Genomic DNA, 23,024 nt, shown 5'->3' with positions numbered 1-23,024 from the left:
CTATTGGAAGCATTGAAGACCAGTGTGGATGCCGCTCTGCTTTCCCTCCGTCACCTGTTAAAGGTCTCATCTTCTGCCACTGCCCTAGGCTCTCTCTGACATGCTCCCACTTCTTCTTAGCTAACTTCAAACAACACACCTTTGTGTAGTTTTCTGCCTTTTCATTCTGGCCTGTCTCAGGGCATTTGTGATGTTTCTCCTACTGATACCATTCTTAAAGATTTGGTATTCCTTTTCCCTTGCTTCTGCCCCTGTCCTTTCATCTGGGATTTAAAATCTGAGCTCCTAAGAGATCCATTCACACTAGCTCCAATTTCTGCTCACTGGAAATGGTTTCAATTTTACTATCAGAATTTATTTTTTTTCTAGTATTTTTATTTTATAACCTTTCAGATCATTACTTTTTCTAACCTCTGAGAGTTAGAACTATTGGCACAAAATGTCTGAATTTATCAGATGCTCTTTATTATCAGAATGAAAATTAGGCATTTGAGGAGCTGAGTGGCCATCACTCATCTTCTCTCACTGCCATGGTATCAGGCTGTGTCATTTATTCAGCCAATACTTGCAGAAACAAACCATTTTGGCTTTTTTCTCCTCTTATCATAATAAACATGAATTATTTCTAATTTCAAATATATAGGTTTCCAATTAAGTATGTAACATATCATTTTATATAGTCTCTATTCCAATTCTTTCTATTCAATCTGTCACTTTTGAAAAAATAAAAGTATATTTCATCCTACCAAGTTTAAAAATCTCAAAACTGAAAATCATAAAGGATACACTGCTATATGATCTACGCAAGAAAAAACTCTGCAGAACTCCAATCAGTAGCCATATATTCAAAGAGAAGGTTTCAACCTAACTTCAAAAGATAGGAAAATGAATGAATATGCTTTAAGTTAAGAGAAAACACGTACAGCCTACATATTAACTTTTATATGATTCCCTGTTTTAATCTATTTTTTTCTAGTATTTGCCAACCACAAATTTGGGCCTGTCAGTGTGAGCAAGAAGTCTCCTTGCCTGGTTAATGTACCTGGATAACACTTAATTCTCAGCGCATTTGTGATGTTTCTCTTGATGCCAAGACTCAAGACATAAAGAATACTGGCAAGATTTTATGAAATAGCAGTCATAGCAGGAACTTTAACAGATTCTTTAAAAAGCTGCTAGATTCAGGACCTTAACAACACACACTAAATGATCAAATTTGAATGCGTGTGACCCCCAGTCCAGTCTAAGAACCCAGCATATGTAGATGCCAGTGTTCCTTTGCCATGAGGAGAGCCCAGCACCCAAGGGAGACACACGGATATAATATGTGCTAAGGAAAGAGATTGTTTTCTAGGAGGGTGCTTCTCAGTCTATGAGTTGGGAAAGAACAGTATTTTTTTCAAATTCCTAATTCATATGAATATTTGTAAAATGCAACCAAAACAAGAAAAGCTAAAAGAACAAACAAAAAAAGACACGATATAAAAGTCCACGCTCATCCCTTTGGAGGCTGCAGCATGTTAAGTTGTTATAAAGGATTCTCTCACCCTGGATTTCTGCATTTATCTTGATACAGATGAAGAGTTCCCAGACTATCACTGGCCACACTTAGAGTTTCATTCCTCTGTTATAAACTACTAGAAAAATAATCTGACTGAATGAGTCAGAACCATACACGTCCCCAAGTACTGTTATTTCTTACCTGGCCCACAGCTGCCTGCCTTTGAGTGGGCTTCCCTCACTGCCACTCCCAGAGTCACACACCATTCAGGGCTGTTCCAGCTCAAAGTCCTCAAGGGTTCCTTCTTCTCTTAGAATAAGTCCATAATATGCACGTGACCTAGGAGGTCCTACAAGAACTGGCCATGCCTACTAGTGCAGAGTCATCAGCTCTCTCCTTTGCCACTATGTTGCAAATACCCACGGAACATTGCTCAGAAAGGCCCTAAGCTCCCTCCAGGTCCAGGGCCTTCCCACACGTTCATCTCTCTTCATGGAATCCTGCACCACTGCTCGTCCACCCAATAGGTTCAAAATAGCTGGAAATATATCAACGTTCATCCAATAGGATGGTGGAATCAGTACTTCTACCCACATATCTGTGTGGCTCTGTGACAGCTGTGATTAATAGAATATGGCAGAAGCAATGCTGTGCCAGTATTTGAACCCAAGCATTAAGAAACTGGCAGCTTCCCTTCCTATCTCTTAAAACACTCTTTCTGGAACATTATATGGATATATATATACACTAGAGGCCCAATGCATGAAATTCGTGCAAGAGTAGGCTTTCCTTCTTCCCCCGGCTGCTGGCACTGGCTTCTCTCTGGCACCAGGGACCGAGGCTTCCCTCCGGCTGCCAGCAGGCACCCAGGACCTGAGCTACCCTCGTAGATTTGGCTTCGTCCAGAAGGACGTCCAGTCTAATTAGCATAATACGCTTTTATTATTATAGATATACATATATCTCCTAGTTCAGGCTCTCCAATAGACAGTACAGCCATCCTAGACAAGGTTCAGGCACACATAGTTGGCCTTGTAGAACAGCCTATCCACCAGGTGAAAACCACAAGTGTCCTTAGTCCATGCCACATGGAACCGCAGAATTACAGTCAAGCCCAAATTTCTGATTAATGATTAATTATGAGGTATAGTACAATGGCTGCTGTTTTATAGAAATGTCAAAGACAGAATAATGACTGCCCCGTGTCCTAATCCTCAGACCTGTGAGCATGTTAGTTTACATGGTAAATTACATAAACTTGCAGATGTGATCACATTAAAGACTTTGAGATGACGAGATTATCCTGGATTATCCCGATGGGCTGAAAGTAATTACAAAGGTCCTTGTAAGAAGGAAGCAGAAAAAGCAGGGTCAGAGGGAGAGAGATTTGAAGATGTTATGCTGCCAGCTTTGAAGATGAGGGATGAGACCATGAACCAAGCTGGAAAATGCAAGTAATGGATTCTCCCCCAGAGACTGAAGAAACATAGCCTTGCCAAGACCTGAATTTTACTCTTCGGAGAAAATAGCCTTCTGACCAACAGAACTGTAAGATAAAAGACATGTTGTATTAAGCCACTAAGTTGTTGGTAATTTGTTACCGTATGAACAGGAATTGAATGCATTAAGTTTTAGGGTAATTTATTATACAATAATAGACAACTAGAATACAATTCTCCCACCGCATCACCCTTCCCCCCCACACACATGTTCACTTAAATAATTACCTGGCTAATTCCTGTTCATCACTCAGATCTCAGCTTAAATATTTACTTCCAGGCATATATTGAAGAATGCATTCTTAGTATGTAATTTATTTCTGAGATTATAGAATATTTGTGTCCCTACAAAACAAAGTATTCCAGAAGGTCAGTTCTGTGTCTACTTGGTTCATGCATTCACTAAACACAACACTTACAGTAAATATTCAATGAGTGAGGCTATCACTGAGCAAATTAATACAGAATGAAGCAGAATATATGCAGTGTACAGGAAGCTTAGTTTTTAAAATGGATATAAAGGAGAAAACCTATGTTGGAAAAGGAAAAGTATTTTAAAACTGATTAGTAAAAAAACCATGAAAGCATGTACTGTGCTGAATTCATATTTGAGTATCAGGGATGAGAAATAGCAAGGTTGATTTTTATTTAAAAATCTTAAACAATGAAAAATCAAGTAAGAATTTTTTGTCATATTTCATTCAATAGAATACAAAAAAAATTGTCAAAGAGACACTTTGAGCCCTTAAAAGAAAAACCAACTTGAATTTTCTGTAAATTATTTTATAACAAGGGAAAGTTGGACAATACTGGGGGAAAATCTATAATTCTGTCACTCAATGATAACCATTGATAACATCTTGAAACATGATCCCTCAAACTTTTTCCTTTAACCCTATGCACGATTTGGGGCACTTGGGAAATGCTGCTCAGTAGTCTTCATTTTTCATAAAAATTTTCCCACATCATTGAAAATTGCTAACATGTTTTTAATAGTTACACAGGACAATGACATACCGATATCTCAATGTTTTGCCAAGATTTTTGTGGCATAAAAATTAAGAAGCATATATCTACAAACAAAAGTCATGTTTTGAAGGGGATTTCCTACTGTGAAATTCCTCAGTCAAAGTGTGTACACATTTTTTAAGGCTCTTGATTCACATATATCAGCATTTCTCCTTTCTGTGGAATAATAAAAGGAGTTTGAGAAATAAAATATACTCTTTGGAGATTAACAACATGCACTAACACATCAAAAGCTCCGAGAAGTCAGGCAATAAAAAAGAAACTTTTGTTGAACTTTACTTAATGGCAAGACATACATTTTTGACAATAGAAAGCTCCTTCCTACCCTCCCCCACCCCGCCGAGCATGCACTGCCCCATGCATGTGCTGGTGATCTTCTTTAGCTTTCTGGCAACTTCTCCTTTTATGATTTGAAACGTTCTTCTACTTAAAGAATATTTTTAAAATTCACTCTATTTAATTAGCACACTTAAATCTTTCATCCATCAAGCATTTATTTTGGCATCAGGAACACATTAGGTCCCTCATATTCCTTTTTCAAAATGAGAAGCTGACTTTCCCGTTAGCATTAAGATGTATTGACAAGGCTTATCTCCATTATCACTTATAATGCCATCTTTATCATACCCTAAATTGCCATATATAACTAAGTCTACCTTGAGCAATCTGGTTCATTACACTGAAACCTGCCATACCATATTTCTTAAATATTTGTAAGTATATAATATATTTTCATGATACTCACAAAATGTTACTCTCATTACTCATTTCCAAAATTTTCCTGGATATCCTCATATGTACATGTATTCACTCAACAAATGAGTTCAATGTACCTAAGTCATTCAACATACATAATGTCATGCATATGTAATTAAATTGAATTGCATGTCCACATATAGGAGATTTATTCTTCCAGGTAATGAAGTGGAATTGGGTCCAGTTTCAAAATTAAAATCTTATTGGGACTTCCATGGGAATTAAGTTGAATTCATGTAAGAGAGACTTTTCCATACAAAGTCTTCCTATCCCAGAATAAGGTAGGACATGAAAATCACATAAAGTGGATGTGATTAAGCTGATGAAACTAAACCAACTAATATGTAAGAGACTCAGACTGTATATATCTTTCACATTCAATCCTCAAAGCCAACACATAAAGTTGATAGTATTGTTATCCCTGGTTTACGGAGAAGAAAACTAAGGCTAAGTAACTTGTGTCACACATAAGTAGAAAATTTTTTTAAAAATCACAATTTTTTCATTTCACAGCTTTTTTTGCCTTCTTATTTAGATTGAGTTCAACCTTCTACTCCATTTTTCCAAATGCATCCCCCAACCAGAGCTTAGCTCTTTATAAATCTTTGAGATTGGATGAAGCATTTCTCAATCTCTGTCTTGACCAGCCCAAATCCAGTTAAACAAAACATATGAATTTTATCCAGCTAAATAAAACATATGAACTTGATAGTTTCTCAGTTTCTAGGAAATAGAATATGGCTTGCAAAAAGGTAATCTGAGGTCAAAGTTGGTTCTAGGTTCATTCTTTTTTTAAAAAAGAGAGTATTATTTTCTCCTTTAATCCTTTAGGAATGCTTTTTCTAACATTTTCTTCATAACAATCAGTGAACCCCCAAATCCTAAACACATTTATTAACTGGCCAGCTATATTTTGTGCCAATTAAATGAAACTTACTTCTCTAATTTCATCAGTTAAAGAACCACAGGGTATAATTTGGTACTTTAATATATGAGTAAATAAAGAATTGAAACAAATATATTGAGCTTAGATTAAAAAGGGATTTATTAAAATTAAATAGGTGAGAAAATAAAATTTGTGTTTTGCTCTTAAAATGAAGATGGGGAGGCTGAAGAGGCCTAAAATTCAAAATTTATGTTTACCTCATTTGGTGATCTAAATAATTTTTCTGACAGAAAATGGTTACATGTATTTATGGAGCTAGCATTCATAAACAACAAGCCTTCTTTTGTTTAAAATTGTTAAAACGAATGAAAACATAGAAACTAGAAATATCCTCTATTCCATCTTCCTTCTGACGTATCTGTTCTAAGTAAAGAAGTTGTTTGTTCCCTTAACACAAAAGGCAACTAAGAGCAAATCAATGGAAAAAATCCCATAATGTGCCTCCAGTTTTCCTAAGTAACAGAATTACTCTTTTTTTTTTTCCCTGAAAAGTAACTATACCTCTCATATATTACCTTGGTTTTGCATAGTTTTTAAGGTCACTGTCTTTATAACTACAGTTGGAAAACTCAAGAGGGCTATGCCTTCTTACAGTCCTATATAATAAATGGGTAATATACAAATTGACCCTAATGGGGAGCAGACCTAAGCTGTTAGTTGGACATCCCCCGAGGGCTCCTGGGCTGCCAGAGGGATGTCTGACTGCCAGCTTAGGCCCGCCCGATCCCACAGAGAGTGGGCCTAAGCTGGCAGGAGGACATCCCTTGAGGGGTCCTGGATTGCGAGAGGGTGCAGGCCGAGCTGAGGGACCCCACCCCTCGAGTGCACGAATTTTTGTGCACCAGGCCTCTAGTCTTAAATAAGAGCTCATTCATTCATCCAAATGGTCATTATACGTCAAATACTGTGGAGGCCACTGGGTATACAAACCTGTATAAAACACAGTTCTTTCCTCAAAGAAGTTCAAGCAATTGCAGAAATGACACTATGGAGGTATCAATGGAAATCATACATAAAACACTTATGCAGTAGATATCTTTATGGAACTGTAGCCTATTACTTATCACTACCACAGATAGTGCATGCCTGGGTGCATGTGGAGATCTGATGGGGAAGGTCCAATATAAGTTATATCTTTTGATGCTAAATCATAGAAAGTCCTAGTGACAAATGAAACTTCATACTACAGGGTATAATTAACATACAGGGATTTATAATATACAATATCATAAAATTTTAAAATCAATGTATACTGGTACCTTAAAAAATACATTTTATCCATTTCTAACTTCACTAAAAGTTAGCTCAAAACAGCAGGAACCCTTTGCCTGATTCCAAGATTTATGTCTTGAATACATTTCTCCACTAACAGGTCCCAGACGCTTTGGGCATGACTGATTTTGTGTCTTGAGCAGGGCGGGAGGGAAGGGGTGGGGCGGTGGTGGTGGAAAGGAGTGGATCTGGAACATTCTTTTGTGGCCAGAGAGCAAGGATTGTTTTAAAGCATGAATGTCGGTGCTGGAAGGACAAAGGAGACATTTAAAGATTTTCCATAGAAGAAGCTGTGAAAAGTCAAGCATCTAAAAGAGAAGAAGAATTATTAACAATTGAAAAAATGTGTTTGTAATTAGACTCGGAAGAGAAAAGTTAATATAAATTCATAACTGAATATGCTATATAAAATACTGTTATACATAATAAAATATGAGCATAACAGATTGCTTAAATGTGTGCTAATTGTAAGTGTAAGGGAGTGTTAATTGACAAATTCTTCAGAAGCTGGTTTTTTTGTTGTTGTATCTTTGTAAGTTTAGGTGATTACAAAAAAAAAAAAAAAAAACAGCAAGTGAAGTCTTGAGATCCAGCCCTTCACTGATTTCCATAGAAAATCCATTTCCACCAAGCATTTTGTGAGTTTAGAAAAGATTGAGGAGATTTTCAGGGACACAGGAAGGTGTCACCTTAGGAGCCCTACTCCTCATGATGCTGGAACATCTCCCCAGCTCTGCATCCTTTCTTCTCATCCATCCCCTCTTTCATTCTCCGGGGCACTCCCTGTGTTTCTTTCCTTTGCAGCCCACAATCTCTCTACTGTGGAGAGAAACCTGTGTTCTTAAAGCCCGCATCACATACTCAAACACATGTAGATATTTGAAAGAACAAAAGTCCTTCAGTGTACAGGTGGCCTACCCCCCCCCCCCGCCCCCCTCCCTTGGAAGACAGTCCTAGTTACATACAGTAGAAATCCTCCTATTACATTTAAAATTCACAGAAATCCTCCTGTTTACTATCTGCTTCCCATAGACTGTTCTCCTTATAACAATTCTGCACTCATCTCTCAAGGATTACAAATAATGTCTAAATTACTTGTTCATTAATTCCTCCACTATGAGGATTTTCTATGTTTTGTAAGTATATAGGATATAGAGGAATGCCTTTTAAAATACAGTGCTTTTCTCTCATTATTTGTTAATCAGCCTTGCAGCCTTGGGAAGTGAGGACTTCCTGAGGAAGTTAGTTTATCCCCAGAAAGTTATTTCCTGGTCAAAGAGGAAGTAAACAGACATGTTAACCTGATTTTTAAGGTCAGACTGTATCCACGACTGTAAATGTCAAATATTTCCAATAGCAGGATATTTATCCTCAAATATTTGTACACAACTTCCTCCACATTCCCACTTTGCCTTTGAGGGGTTCAGAAGTCTGCTCATTAGTGTAAATCCTTCCAAGCGACCCAGGGTACAGAGTGTCATAGAGGGATAGCCTGTTTGTCACTGACATCTCCAGTTACTTATGATCCATTGAAAACCTAGTACAAAGTCTGTGCAGCCACTTTGTAACTAAATATTTTAGTGAAAACTGGTTGTTCAAAACACTTGTGATCCCATTCAGTGTTTCCAGGAGGTGGGAGGGGGTCTGTTTAGAAGCCTCCACTTTCCCCACTTGAGCCCAGATGGCTTTTTCCAAACTCTTCACCACCTTACACACCGTGCTAGATCTCCCTCTCTGCCCTTCCACCTTCTACTCACACAGCAAAACGCCAAGTCCCTGGCAGCCATGATGCCTACCCCTGCTCCCCATCCCAGCTTTGTCCTCTCCAGCAACAGCACTTCTGCAGATCAGGTGTTGGGACCCAACCTCACATCACCCAGATTACATTTAACTTATTTCCTAAGTGGTTATTCCCCAGCATTGCTAAGGTTCTGGAAGCAGTGGATTCTGCCATGAAGTCAAATTCCTTTGGAAACCAAAGAGCTAACAGCAATATTATGAAGGTTGCTTGTTTAAGACAATAGGAAAGGATGGGGACTCAGAACCCACAGGGTGGATGTTCTACCTAAATACATTCAAGTAAACCCAAAATTAATTTTCAAGGAAAAGAAAACACATCTGAAGGTAGGGCTCATTCTCTGTGCGACCAGTTTGTGAGTGACATACATTGTGTACCCCATAAATGTCCAAGAATGTATTTGAACGTAGATTACATCCTTTAATAAATTCCCATCGAATTAAATTACTGATAAGATATTTTAGGAATAATACAAGCCTACATTACAAATACGCTTAGTTGTACTTAGATGAACCAGAATGCCGATAGCTGGAATACACCAATTATTTATTGAGTGCTTTTTTTTTGCAAAAGGCAAAATGTAGGTGAAAGAAATAAACACAGAATAATGGGATTTGGCCATGGGATTAGAATATTAAAGATCTAATTTTTCTCCCTCCCAACTCTACATAAGGACACTGATTCTGGCTATCTCAAGTAGTACTCTAAGGTGTCCTTACACACTCACATACACAGGAACCCAATTTCCTTCTGAGCCCATTAAATGACATTTTTGCCATTCTGGATGATCCATTTTGGAAGATAATTCCCTCAAGAAATTAAACATAGTGCTTGAGTCTGAGATTCTGTTTAGGATTTCACGGTATATTTGTAGACTTATATAACAATTTTGTGGCTACCACACTGCTGCTTTCCACTGCTTAAGCTAATCATCAGATGCACATTTGACTTCTTTGTTAAACTGGGCAGCCTGAATCTGTAACATGCTCAAATCACCAGATGTAATCGGTGCAATTTTTCAAAAGTCACCTAACTTACCATTATGCAATGGCTTAAACAATACAAGAAACTTGGTCACAAAGCAGTGAGTTGTTCATTGAATTACCAAAACGCATTACGTTGCAGCAGCTAAAACCTGGTAAAAGCTTTCCTCAAGGATCATGAAATGTTCAGAGGTGGTTACATTTAAATTTTAATTTTTAAAGGGAAAATAAATCTTTATACTAAGTAGTCATCACCTTCCTCGTGCACAGAGGAAAAGGTTCTAACACTACATTTCACGTTTCAGAAACTCTCCCTCCCCGTGAGGTCCCCTACCCAAACTTCCAACTGGAATAGGTATAATTTTATAACTACTTTTAAAGCTATTCCTTTAGTGTCATTTTCTTTTTTCCAGTTCTTCATTTTTGATCCCTCTTCCTGTGTTATATATGTTTCACTCTCTTTTCTCTTAGTCTGCTTCAGATACGCTCCAGTCTTCCAAGGCTCATGCTCTGAGACTGCTATCTTCTACTTGTGTACATTTAAAATTAAAGAATAATTCCTTGGCTTAGTTTTAAAGGGAAACCAAGCAATGTAACCATTCAGTACTCTTATAGTATTACATACATTATAGACCCTACATCATGATTAACTTAAATGTCAATTTCAAACCCCAACTCTTTCTAGTGCACTATGTTAAGAGTACAGTTATGTACCCATAACTTAAAAACAAATGCCTAATATAAAAGCAGCTTAGAATATTGACTTTTGCTTTCTATAGAGAATGATTCAAAAAGTCATTTTCTGGCTTGGCCGGTGTGGCTCGGTGGTTGAGCATCCACGACCTATGAACCAAGAGGTCATCCACGGTTCGATTCCCAGGTCAGAGCACGTGCCCAGGTTGGAGGCTCAATCCCCAGTGGGGGGGCGTGCAGGAAGCAGCTGATCATAACTCTCTTTCATCATGGATGTTTCCATCTCTCTCCCTCTCACTTCCTCTCTGAAATCAATAAAAATATATTAAAAAATAAAAATATAAAATAAAGTCAATTTCTGGATTATACGTAGACCAATAAAGTGTTTCCTTGTACACTATCAACAATCTAGACACAGTTATGAGTTGGCATTTGAAAAGAAACTTCTCTAAGTACTTTTAAGATATACTTCTATATAAAATTATAAAAACAATTAGTATGAAGTCCTCAGTAGATTTTCATGATATTTACAAGGCAATCATTAAGAACTAATCTTAGAAATCATGGCTCATAGCCTATTTTTGCCACTTACCAAGTTTATATGACTTTGGGTCACCTTGATTCTTTCTGAGTTTCCCTGTTATCATCTGCCAAATGGAAACTTTTATATCCACTTCTCAAGAGAAGTGTGACAGAGGATGAAACAAAGGTTAATGCAATAATGCTCATGAAAGTGCTAGAAAGAGCCCCAAATAGTGAGTTCCCAAATGTTTGCTCAATTTGTTGGATAATCAAAGAGGCTTTTTGGAAAATGGAATCCACCTTGAATTAAAAGCATCATCTTTTTCTTCCTGAGTGATTCCTATGAATTTTGATTGAGGAGTACACTCAAGAAGTAGAAAGAATAGCATAATATAAAACAAAGAGTATACAAACAAAGCCAGATGGTTAAGAATTTTCAAAATAACTATTTAGAATTGGTCTAATTTGGGCACTGAAAACATGAGAACTCATGACTATATAAATAAACTGGTGATTTTAACTTCCAGGAAAAAGTATTACCACAGATTTTTCATAAGTCAACTCATTTCATATGGCTCAAATGAAACATTTTAAAATGACCTTCTTTCAGGGAGTTAATTAAACAAGTAATTTCACAAATGAATCTATGGAAAGGCTGAGTTAAAGTCATGAGTTATCTTAAAAGAAGTGTTTCCATCTCCAGGTAAGAAGCAAATCTACTCAAGTAGGTTAAGATCCTTTTACCATTGGATGATCGGAACTACTGATCTCTTTGTGCTCAATGATCATTCTCAAAGTTTTCTAAACAGCCTGCCCCAGTTCCACAAGTGGCTCAAATAGGCAGCTAAAAATCAGGTGGACAAAAAAATAATTAAATAGTTTCATGATCGGAAGGGAATGGCTTTTTTAAAGGCTATGTATGCTTTTTCCTCATTTGACCATCTCTATACTATTGTGTCAAATTCCAGCTTGACAATTTTTATGTGTATAATCTCCAACAAATGTTTTCGTTTCTCTGTGCCACTGGTATTTCTTTGTAAAGTGGGAGTATATTAAATCAGAAAATTGCCAAGGCCTTTTGTAGCTCTAAAAACCCTATGATTCTATGGTTGTCTTGCTTGATAACCAACATTTATAAACAGCCATTACACCTATAAACTTAGTTGTCATTGAATTCAATATCTGAATTTGAATATGTCTAAAGAACAACTGGATGAAGCTGACTCTTCATCAGCCAGTTAGAGTTGGCCTTTGAACTAACTGTTTCACCTTCCTCCAGCTGGAGAGAAGACTAAGTTTTTGGGATGCCACCCTTAAAGTCATATCCATATACTGTGTCCCCCACCCCCATTCTGTGAAAGAAGTCCAAACTCAGCTTATTATTTTTATGAAGTGTCTTCATGGTCTAACCCGGGATGGAGACCTTTTTCTTGCCAAGGGCCACTTCGATATTTATAACATTATTCAAGGGCCATACAAAATTATCAACTTAAAAATTAGCCTACTATATTTGATCAAACGTTTAATTAACTCACCCCTAATGCCTTGGCAGGGCCAGACCAAATTATTTCTCTAGACGTTCCCCAGCCCTGATCTAACCCAACACAACTGCTCTGACTCAAGGCTGGTTGCTGTGTGCTCTCTTCCAACCATGGGCTGGACATGACTTTCATAGCTAAAGGTCAAAGCCTATTCTTTCCAGTAAGAGAGGGAACTCTGTGTGGATGAAGATGACTGAAAACAAGTGGAAAAAGAAGAATACAACACAACTGGAAAGAATTATGCTGTGGCTTACTATGTTGGAATGCAGATTTTGTTTGGAAAAATGGAAATTTTCCAGCTTCTGCACTTGAACCCAAACCCCCTACAGTGTTAGGTTATCAGGAACGTACTAGTAAACTGTCACAAGAAATACAATGGGCATTAAAGAAAGCCTGTACCACTTATCAGAGAGAAAGCACTGCAGGCTGCCAATTCCTAAAAAGGGGTGTGGCTTTAGAGTCACAAAATTAAAATTCACAAAACTTTTGCTTGAGACTTAGGACAAGAACACTACTATCAGGTCTAATATACCATTCTTTCTTGAATCAAAACCAAATTGTACCATCATCTGTGCCCACCATGCCAAGGGAACCACAGCCTTATGACTCCAACTGGATTAGTGGAAACATTAGATAGACAGCAGAGGCACAAGTCCTTTAGTAAAGACACAGAGTGATCCCTGGCCAGTTTGGCTCACTGGATAAGAGCGTCAACCTGGGGACTGGAGGATCCCGGGTTCGATTCTGGTCAAAGGCATGTACCTTGGTTGCAGGCACATCCCCAGTGGGGAGTGTGCAGGAGGCAGCTGATCAATGCTTCTCTCTCATCGATGTTTCTAACTCTCTATCCCTCTCCCTTTCTGTCTGTAAAAAATCAATAAAATATTTTTTTTTTAAAAAGACACAGTGAATAAATGGGATGCCTCAACAATTAGAGTTGGATGCTAGAATATTTAAAGTCTGAGCTGAGGTTAGATGCTGTCTAGAAAAAGCTAAAGAAAAATAAAGAAGTTTATAAAACCTGTGGGTCTATAATTTCTCGTGTCTTCAGAGTTTCATTGGAGAATATGTATTATGGTAAATCAACCTCTGACCAGGTACCATGTGCAAATCTATAAACACTAATCCAGAGACTCCTTATGATGGCTCTCATGCTAGTTCTGGCCCCAAGGTCAGAGTATCTCAGAGAAGCATTTAGATAGCAGCCCTGCACTTTATACTGATCCAACTTAACAGGTCTTCTGGCCATTGCTCACAACCTCCTCTCAGAGTTGGGAAAGAGCATTTGCAAAGGATAGTTTGTGATGTTTTAGATACAAGTCTGAAGGTCCTGAGAAATAGCAGCTCCCCCAACACCCTTTTTCATATACACAATCCAATGATTTCTAGTAAATTCACTGAGTTGAGCAACTATCACTGTTACCTTAGACAGTTGGAGTGTGGGTAGCTGGCAGCAGGGTGAGCACAGCCCTGGTTGGCTACTTCGGGCAGGCTGCACGGGGCCTACCCAGAGGATGCAGGTGTGTCGGGAAGTAGGGGTTCCCTGCAGACTCCAACAGCTTCCCCAGAGTAGCTTCAGGAGGTGGGCTAAGGACTGCAGCATCTCTAGACTTCCTGCCAGGTCCTGCAGTCACCTCTTCCTCACTGAGCCTGATACTGTACAGTCAGGGAGCACCAGGGAGTCTCCCCCATTGGCCAAGATAGTGCAGGGGGAGGTTCTTACACAAAGACTGGAGACATGCTTCCAGAACATGCTGTATTCTTTCTAGCCAAAAGCTAGAAAGATGAATGGTTAGGGCCCAGGTATGGTAAAAGCTAGAAAGATAGATAGGGCCCAAGCATGCCAAAAGCTAGAAAGATGAATGGATAGGGACCAAGAATGCCAAAAGTTAGAAAGATGAATGGACAGGGCCAGAGCAGCCAAAAGCTAGCAAGATAATAGGATATATAAAAAAAAGTCCTCCCTTCCCTCTCCCTATAAAAATTGTGGCTTGAGCAGGAAGGGGGAATAGTCTTTGAGACAAGAGTCCACCATTATCCCAGGTCGTAGCACCTGAATAAACCTCTTTTCTTTTGCACCAGAACCTGTATCATGTGCCGGGAGCCGGTCCATGCTTGCTGTTTCAAGGGACCTGGCATATATGGCATACTGTACTTAATATGTTTGCTCACCTTCTTGGCACTATGTGTTTTAACCAAGGTCTCTGAGAAAGGTTGTTTCCCCAGGTAGGGATTTTCCCCTGAAGTTAGGGAGGGAATAAAACCTCTTAACTAAGTGCCAGGTGGGTAATTAATCACTTTAACTACGAACAATCGTGCTTAAGCTACATAATCTTTACTCCCTGGAATGAAGATAAGAAACGCCCTAACCTTTGTAATAGAGATTGATAGGATTGAATCAACTGGTATAAATACAGATGCAACAAGACAGCAAGAGACAGAACTTAGAATACAGAGCTTAGAACACAGAACTAGAGACAGAAGAACTTCGCTGGAGACAACATGGCAAAATAACCTGGACTGAACCTGACTACAGAAATTGGCAAGAGAACCTGACTAGAACCTGGTGACTGAACCTGGCTGGAGAACCTAGCGAGGGAACATGGCTACAGAACCTGGATGGAGAACCTGGAGAACCTAGCAAGAGAACATGGACACAGGACCTGGCTGGAGATCCTAAGCAGAACCTCTCTGGAGATCCAGACCAGAACTTGGCTGGAGATCCTGGCTGGAGATCCTGGCTAGGCTGCTGATCAACTGAACACTGTCTCCGTGTCCTTCCTTCTTCGCCGACTCCGTCTACACCTTTGGGGACCCCTGGACCTGCTGGGGCCGGACCCCAGCAATCATGAGTTTGGCTTTCATTGTGGCAGGCATCCGAATCTGCATTTCAGTTACATCACCACAGTCTAATTTTAGAACATTGTCATCTCCCCAGTAAGATCCCTCATGTTTGCTTACAGTTAATCTCTGTTCCTATCACTAGCCTTAGAGTAAGTGAAGGCTATGAGAGTGCCCCTTCCTTCCCTCAACTCCCACATCCTCAGTTTATCTGCCATCATATATTGCAGAGTGGTTACCTACACGTTTTCTAGTAAGAGACAATGCTTGTGACATTAGCTATCTTGTGGAGTTTGGACACAACTGCACACACGCACGCACACACACACACCCCCACCACCACCACTACCAACAACAACCACATTCCCCATCCAGCCAATCAGGGAGAAGTCCCACACTGCTGCACAATGCTTGCAACTCAGCTATTAAAGGTATGGCCACAGCTTTCAAAGGCTGAAGGAAAATTGAGTATTATCCTTCACAATAGATATTATTCTTAGAAATCAGTATCACTCAGACCTTAAAACTGAGGATCCAGCCCGTGCTTCCTGAAGACAAAACTAATGAATTCAGGGGTGAAATATTATAAGAGGATAGAGGAACTGAAGTAAATAACCATTATCAAATGGCTTCTGGAAGTCACTCAATATTTTCTTCATATCAAAGTTTAAGCGTAGTTCTAGAAAACAGTGGGGAGAGAATCAGAGAAGCATTTTTAAGTTTGCTCCTCTGAGGCATGTCCAAGAAATCAGAGTACACTTTCTGTTTCTTTGCCAGAATGTTGTGTGCAGGTGTTTTCTGGTAGGAGGAAACAAATTTTCAGGCAAATTTGCTCTGTGGAGGTTGGAGGGTGTGATAATTGCTCCGGCCCCAGGACTCTGTCATCTCTGTGCTGAGAAAGTTAGCCTTGGCTATTGCGCATCCATCTTGAAATACCAGGCTGACAATATGAGACCAATTATGCAGCAAACATCTCTGATATACATTTTAATGTAACTAATACCGACACCTAATTTATTGTTTAACACTTTTAAATTTTCATTAAAAACATCAGATAAAAGGATTCATGCAAACAAATAGAAAAACAATACTTTCTTTTATAATTTTTCAGATATGCAATATATATAATGAACGGCTTTCACAAGAATGGGGTTCTTCCACTTAAGAGTTGGATAAAAAAATTCCATACTAATTTAGCCCAGCAGGTAAAAATGTTGTTTCATATGAACATCACATTTTCCCATTTTTGTTTCCTGATTTTTACCCACAGCATGATAGAGAATGCATTCTGATAAAAATGTACAAAATATTGGCTGGGCCTGCACCAAAGGAAAAGGCAAAATAAAATAAAAACTGTAAATCACTAGAGAGTAATTTTAAGCATAAAAAGCAGACTTTTTAAATGCATGCAGTGCCACAGTCCCTTCCCCCAACCCTTGCAACAGAGCTCACATATTTTTATACTTTCTATTTATGAAAAGCAGAAAAAATACTAACAGAGCTTAAATCCAGATAGGGAAACACAGAGGGACTATTTAACATACTTTTAACTTTCTATTTTCACAGCCACTCAAATTAGACAAAGGACTGTGACAAAAATGACTGTAAAATAATGGTGGAAAAAGTGATAATATTACAAAACATAGATTTCTGACTACAGAGGATCAAAAATAAATTACATTGATGTGATTTCCATTTTGGCTTCAAAGAACGAAAGCCTCAAAAGTGAACGTCTAGAATCAATTTACCCGATACGCACATTACCTTAACCGAATTTCAAGAATGATCTAATGCCCATATTTGAATTAACGGGCAGAAAATTAAAATTGGATTGGTACCTGATACTTCATTGCACAGAGAAAAACGCCCCAATCTGTTTGCCTTACTACATGGGTAAAACAATGTTAAGGCATTAAACACAAGGGACTATAATCCAGTTATAAAAGCTACTTATGCATCTGTCTGGGGATAATTAACCCACAGAAGGTAATTCTGTGCTACTTGAAACACACCAAGTCAAAGAACACCCGAAGAGAAGCTAAACATAGCAGAAGGAAGGCATCGCCATGAATGCATAAACTGTAGCACAGATCAAGAGCAGTCACACAGCTGAGAGGACCAACATCAGGCCATGAGTATGCTCCCCCACATCACAAGCAGCAGAAAGCTGCCTCCAAAACAAAGACAGGAGACTGTTTCCATAGCACGCTGTTTTCTTGAGGAAAGCGGGCTTTACAGTGTCGTGAAAATCAGGTGACACCTTCCAAAGGGTCTTTCACTATAAACAGCATCGATATATTAACACTCGATCTTCATTCGACAATTACTTTAGAAAGTACTCTTCAGAAAACAGGTCATTTAATTGTGTTTAACATTAAAATAAAAGGAGCTGATTCCATAATAGGGTCAACTTCCCTCTAAATAACTACCACAGAAACAATTATATCCACACTCAAACAAGTAAGCAATAACTCAAAAGCTTCTCAACTATTTATTGGGAAGCAGCTGAATTCCAACATGTATTGTAACTACATATAGTCAGATTCTTCATCAAGAATATCAATGTGACCAATCTCTGTCCTGATAGGCAGGACATTTCAATTGCTCTCTAAATAGTCACACAAACCTCTTCTCCTACTATCAGGTATTGGTGATTAGTTCGAGGTCTACAAATCACGTGACTATGACCTTCCCATTGTCACAATCCTGAATGCAGGTATGCCTATTCTGAAAGTTCTTGAACAACTTTCAACTTCAGCACAAGGATTTTACAATCAGAACATTTCTATACTGAAAAAATGATATATATAGTATCATAAAGACTTCTCCAAAGTCAGCCTACTATATTTTCACAAAATAACAGCATTTGCCTTAGAATTGAGACACTTAAATTCCATTGCAACAACTTTAAGGGACAATGACAGCAGCACAACAAAAAAGAAACTTGGGAAAACCTTTGCCTTCTCATTTTTAAGACTTTCATATGCTCCCACTTGGTAGAACAGAACTCAGACTCACACATTTTATTTGCCTTCCAAAAATAGCCAGCACTGTGAAGAGAGGGCAACAGATAATGAAGACCAGATGCCTACCTTCACTGGTAGCCACATTCTTCTGGGCTTGGGTTGGTGTGTGATCTGTACTTGAACTCACGTCGGATGAGATGCTTGAGCTGCCTTTGCCTAGAGAAAACAGAAATGAGCCGCTTTTGAGTTTTGTAATTTCAGAACTTGACCGTGCCGTTCACTCTGTCCCGTACCAAGCCACATCGCTTGTTTCCAAGAGAGGGCCAATAATACCAAGAAAGGAGTTTATTAGGTTTCTTGCCGTATGCATTAAATACCTTTTGGGAAATGCCTGACCCATGTCAGAGTAGAACTAATGTCTTATTATAATCTTGCTTGACTATAAACTCAGACAAGATTATAAAACATAGTAAAATATGATAACGTAATATAATTTTGGCCTACATGTGACTAAGAAAGTACATGTGTGAAACACATCCACAGTATTGATTCTTTTTATTTGCAGCTATAAACTACATTTTCCAATGAAGGACAAATGCAAATCTAAGAATGAGGCATTATCTGAGGAGCAAGAGGAGCTTTTTGCTCCAAAAAGCTCTATCACCTTAAAAAAAATTCCCTCTTTTAATAAGTTCTTTTTTACAAAAAGAAGAAAAAAAGACTGTGTCATTTTTCTAATGCAGTAAATCTTAACCAGAGGTGCTTCTCCACGCAATGGGACATCTGGCAATGCCTGGGATCATTTTTAGTTGTCACAACCGGGGAGAGTATTCTCCTAGCACTAGTGGGTAAGGAGCCAGAGATGCTGCTTTTAAACATCTTACCATGCACAGGACAGTCCCCTCACAACAAAGAATTATCCAGCCCAAACATCAATCGTGCTGAAGTGGAGAACCCCTGATCCAAATAATCTTACCTCAGCTTAGAGCTCAGTTTGTACTCTTCTGACTTTTAATATGAGCATATGTAATATTATTACCAAATGTTCTCTAAAATCACATGGAAGTCTACCAATACGAACCATACTCCCTGCCTAGTGATGGAAGTGCCAATGACCATGGTGAGCGGAATTCCAAGATAATGCCCATGGTACCTGCTACAGACTAAATGTTTGTGTCTCTCCAAATTTCATATTTTAAAACCTAATCACTAACGTGATGGTATTAGGAGGTGATTAGCCTTTGGGAGGTGATTACGTCATGGGTATGGCACCCTCATGAATGGAATTTGTAGAAGAGACCCCCAAAGAGCTCCCTGCCCATGTGAGGAAACAGGGGAAAGATGGCAGTCTATGAACCAGGAAGCGGGCTCTCACCAGTCACCTTGATCTCAAACTTTTCAGCCTCCAGAAACATGAGACTCAAATTTCTGTTGTTATAAACCACTATAGATAGTTCATATGGTATTTTGTTGTAATGGCCAAAACGGCTGAAGTCAGTGCACCTGCCCTTGATAATGTGCTCCCCTTGAGTATGGGCAGAACCTACAACTTGCCACTAAGCCATGGAATATGATGATGGTAAGAGGATTAGAATTGAGACACTTAAATTCCATTGCAGATTGGAACTTGCAGATGCCATTAAATTCCCTAATGAGTTGAATTTAGTCAAAAGGGAATTATTCTGGGTAGGCCTGACCTGAACAGATAAGCCCTTTACAGGAGTCTGAAGGAGAGACATCCCACTGGTCTTGAAGAAGCAAGTCATCGTTGAGTCCTACAGCTGCAAAGTAATGAATTCTGCCAACACCCACGTGTGCACGGAAGAGGGTTTGAGCCCCCAATGAAAGCCCAGCCCTGGCCAGCATCTTGACTGCAGCTTTGTAAGACCCCGAACAAAAGTCCAGCTTTCTGACCCAAGGAAAATGAGATAATGAATGTATCTTATGTTAAGCTGCTGCTAAACTGGTGGTGAGTTGTCAAGTGGCAATGGAAAACTAATATAATGACCAACCAGTTATATCACAATAAACTCTTTTCACTACGCAAGTTATGATTAAAACTCTTACAAGCAGCTGAGAAACACTGGCTTCCAAGAGTCTTCCCTACACAGTGGCATACACCCCAGGTAGGTGGCATAAGCTTACAGGCTAAAAACAGAGCTGAAAAGCACAAGTGGGCGATTTAAAGAGCTTCAGGGATGTGTTTGCTAATGCTGAGAGTAATGGAACAATCCAAGTTCATGGCTGATATCACCTGGGAAGCTCATTGTGATTGATGACTCTGTTATAACAAGTCTGTTATTCCCATCATCCCTGCCCATTCCACACCCTCCTCCCTCAGGGTGAGCCACAGGGCATTAACTATCCATTAGTGTATGTCTAGCCTGCCTTTGCAGTCGCCATTCATCTGCCATGGTTCATCTTTGGGAGGGACTGACATGTTGGGCTCGATACCTAGTTAGAAATATGTCAAACTGACCTCTGACCTCAGTCTGATGCCCCCTTGCTTTTTGACCTTGGACATTCGCTTCCCCTCCATGAGGCTCAGTGTCCACATCTGGTGGGGGAGATGGGGAGATGAGTGGACCCAGTGATTTCTAGCCGTTCAAATAGTTTATGATCCTGTGAGTCCATTACAGAACTCTTCAAACCTGCAAACATTCCTTCTCAGTAAAAGAGCATTATTGGGTACCACGGATATACAGACTTAGATTATTTTTAGTATATTGTTACTTAGCGGTGTACAAATGGAAAACTAAACTCCATATGTGTTTGCTCTGAATCAACAAAAAGACAAAAACAAAGTAACCAATTAAACACAAAAACAATAAAGCCCATAAAATCCCAATTAACACCATTAATTTAATGTGACAGATGATGTTATTTTGCCGACATTAAATTGCCTTTCAAAACATAAATGTTGTACTGCTGCCAAAGCCAATGTTCTCTTGCTTCTGGCATATCCTTGCTACCTCGGGCCGCATGAGGATTCAGCCTCTCCGCTAGAACTCGGAGAGTCCTTCCTGCTGCAGCCCGATGCCACCTCAGTTGACCTTCACTTGGTCTGACCCTGTCACTCATGTTTCATTGTCTGCTCTTCTTTCATTCCTTATTGGCCCATAACCACAGAAGCAGAATTCCTTCCTTAAAAGACAGTCACCAAATTGGACAACAAAACCATATGGCAGGAGTCTGTGATAAAGGGGAACCAGTACCCAGTTATTGATGATTCTTAAGATTATCATCAAAGGAAAGCACAAAATGAAACAACAAATTTCAGAGGAAATTCTCAGACAGGTCTGTAAACGTGTATGCAGACCCCTCAGAGGACCACAAACTCCAGCTTAAGAAATGCCGGTGACTGAAGACAGGGAAGAAGATTAGGGAAACAAATAATATTACCAATGATATGTATAATAATAGCTAACATAGAGTGTGCACGCTGTGCTGTGGACTCCAGTAAATACCTTAGGTGCATCATCATATTTTCAGTATGCTCTACGACTGTGTTTTCCAATCATATTTTGTTATTGCCCTCTCCCCCCAAGGACACTTTTAGACTTTTTCTGCAGTTACTCCCACAAATAAAACTGTAATACCACAGATATAGTGTGTATATATTATGTGCTGTGTGTATATCTCTGCTTTTACATAAAATGCTTAAGAGTTTTCGCCCCCAATTTTTGTCCCTTTGAGAGTAATATTGACCCATTGAGAATGTATGCCCATCAATAAGTACAATTTTAAATGCCTGGCTATTTATGATTTAAGTAATTATGGAAAGCAAGACAGTAGAGATATAAATACAGTCTATTCTTGTTATTCAGGTTAGTAATATTCTATGAAGTCACTGCCAAACACTGCCAAAGCTGAATCTTTGCTCTGAGGGGAAGCACAGGGCTAGGAATCTGCGACCCTCTGGTCACTTTTCATCACCCCCAACCTTGTTTTGGGTGTATTTCTGTTTGAAGACATCTTATTCAATATATTTTGTTGATTCTTTAACATTCAACTCAAGGCAGCCACACTGTAGCTCATGCCTGAATGAAGCTTATTTAACACGTGTAAGGCACATCCCAGCCTTCCTGCTCTTAGGAACCACAGATGGCTCTTCAGCACGATGCATGGGGGCCATTTTAAGTAGCAAAATCATCAATAAACATTTAGCACAAAATGAAAAAAAAAATGTGGCACTAAATAGACAGAAGAAAGGACACTAATCTACAGCATGAGAGCTGAACCCTGGAGGCAGCCTGCTGCTTGTTTAACCTCAGCTCGGAATGTGCACATTGGACAACTCAAAATTTCCTGCTGCAGCCCGATGCCACCTCAGTTGACCTTCACTTGGTCTGACCCTGTACATGAATGACTATTGAATTTACAAATAAATTTCAATGATTATGAAAATTCACAAATGCAGAATCCACAGATAGTAAGGACTGACTGTAGATGATCTTGTATTAAATATGGCTTCACAGTTTATCACCTGCTTTCAGGCAGACTGCAGTGGGTAGTGTAGGAGAGCAAGCATGTCAAGCTCAAAGGCTTGCATGGGCCAAATAAACAAGGTTTAAGTTTATGTGGGCTGCAAAGAAACACACAAAAGCTTCAATTTTCATAGAAACATAGGTGTATTTCGATAGAGACATGCTGAGTACAAAGGGCTGAAATAAATGA

The 23,024-nt window shown here is 39.1% G+C and overlaps 1 protein-coding gene across 2 annotated transcripts in view; it reads right to left on the bottom strand.

Annotated features, from left to right (window-relative positions):
- FBXL7 (F-box and leucine rich repeat protein 7) overlaps positions 1-23,024 on the bottom strand; it is a 320,865-nt gene that overhangs the window by 206,784 nt on the left and 91,057 nt on the right. For both annotated transcript variants that reach the window (XM_036308406.1, XM_036308407.1), the window contains exon 2: positions 18,474-18,563. In XM_036308406.1, the coding sequence (XP_036164299.1) occupies positions 18,474-18,563 (90 nt within the window). The remainder of the gene's footprint in view (positions 1-18,473; positions 18,564-23,024) is intronic.

This window comes from Myotis myotis, unplaced genomic scaffold (assembly GCF_014108235.1).
Source record: "Myotis myotis isolate mMyoMyo1 unplaced genomic scaffold, mMyoMyo1.p scaffold_m19_p_5, whole genome shotgun sequence".
Classification (NCBI taxonomy): Eukaryota; Metazoa; Chordata; class Mammalia; order Chiroptera; family Vespertilionidae; genus Myotis; species Myotis myotis.
Note: the sequence above shows the minus strand (reverse complement) of the source record. Positions and strands in the feature narration are given on the sequence as shown.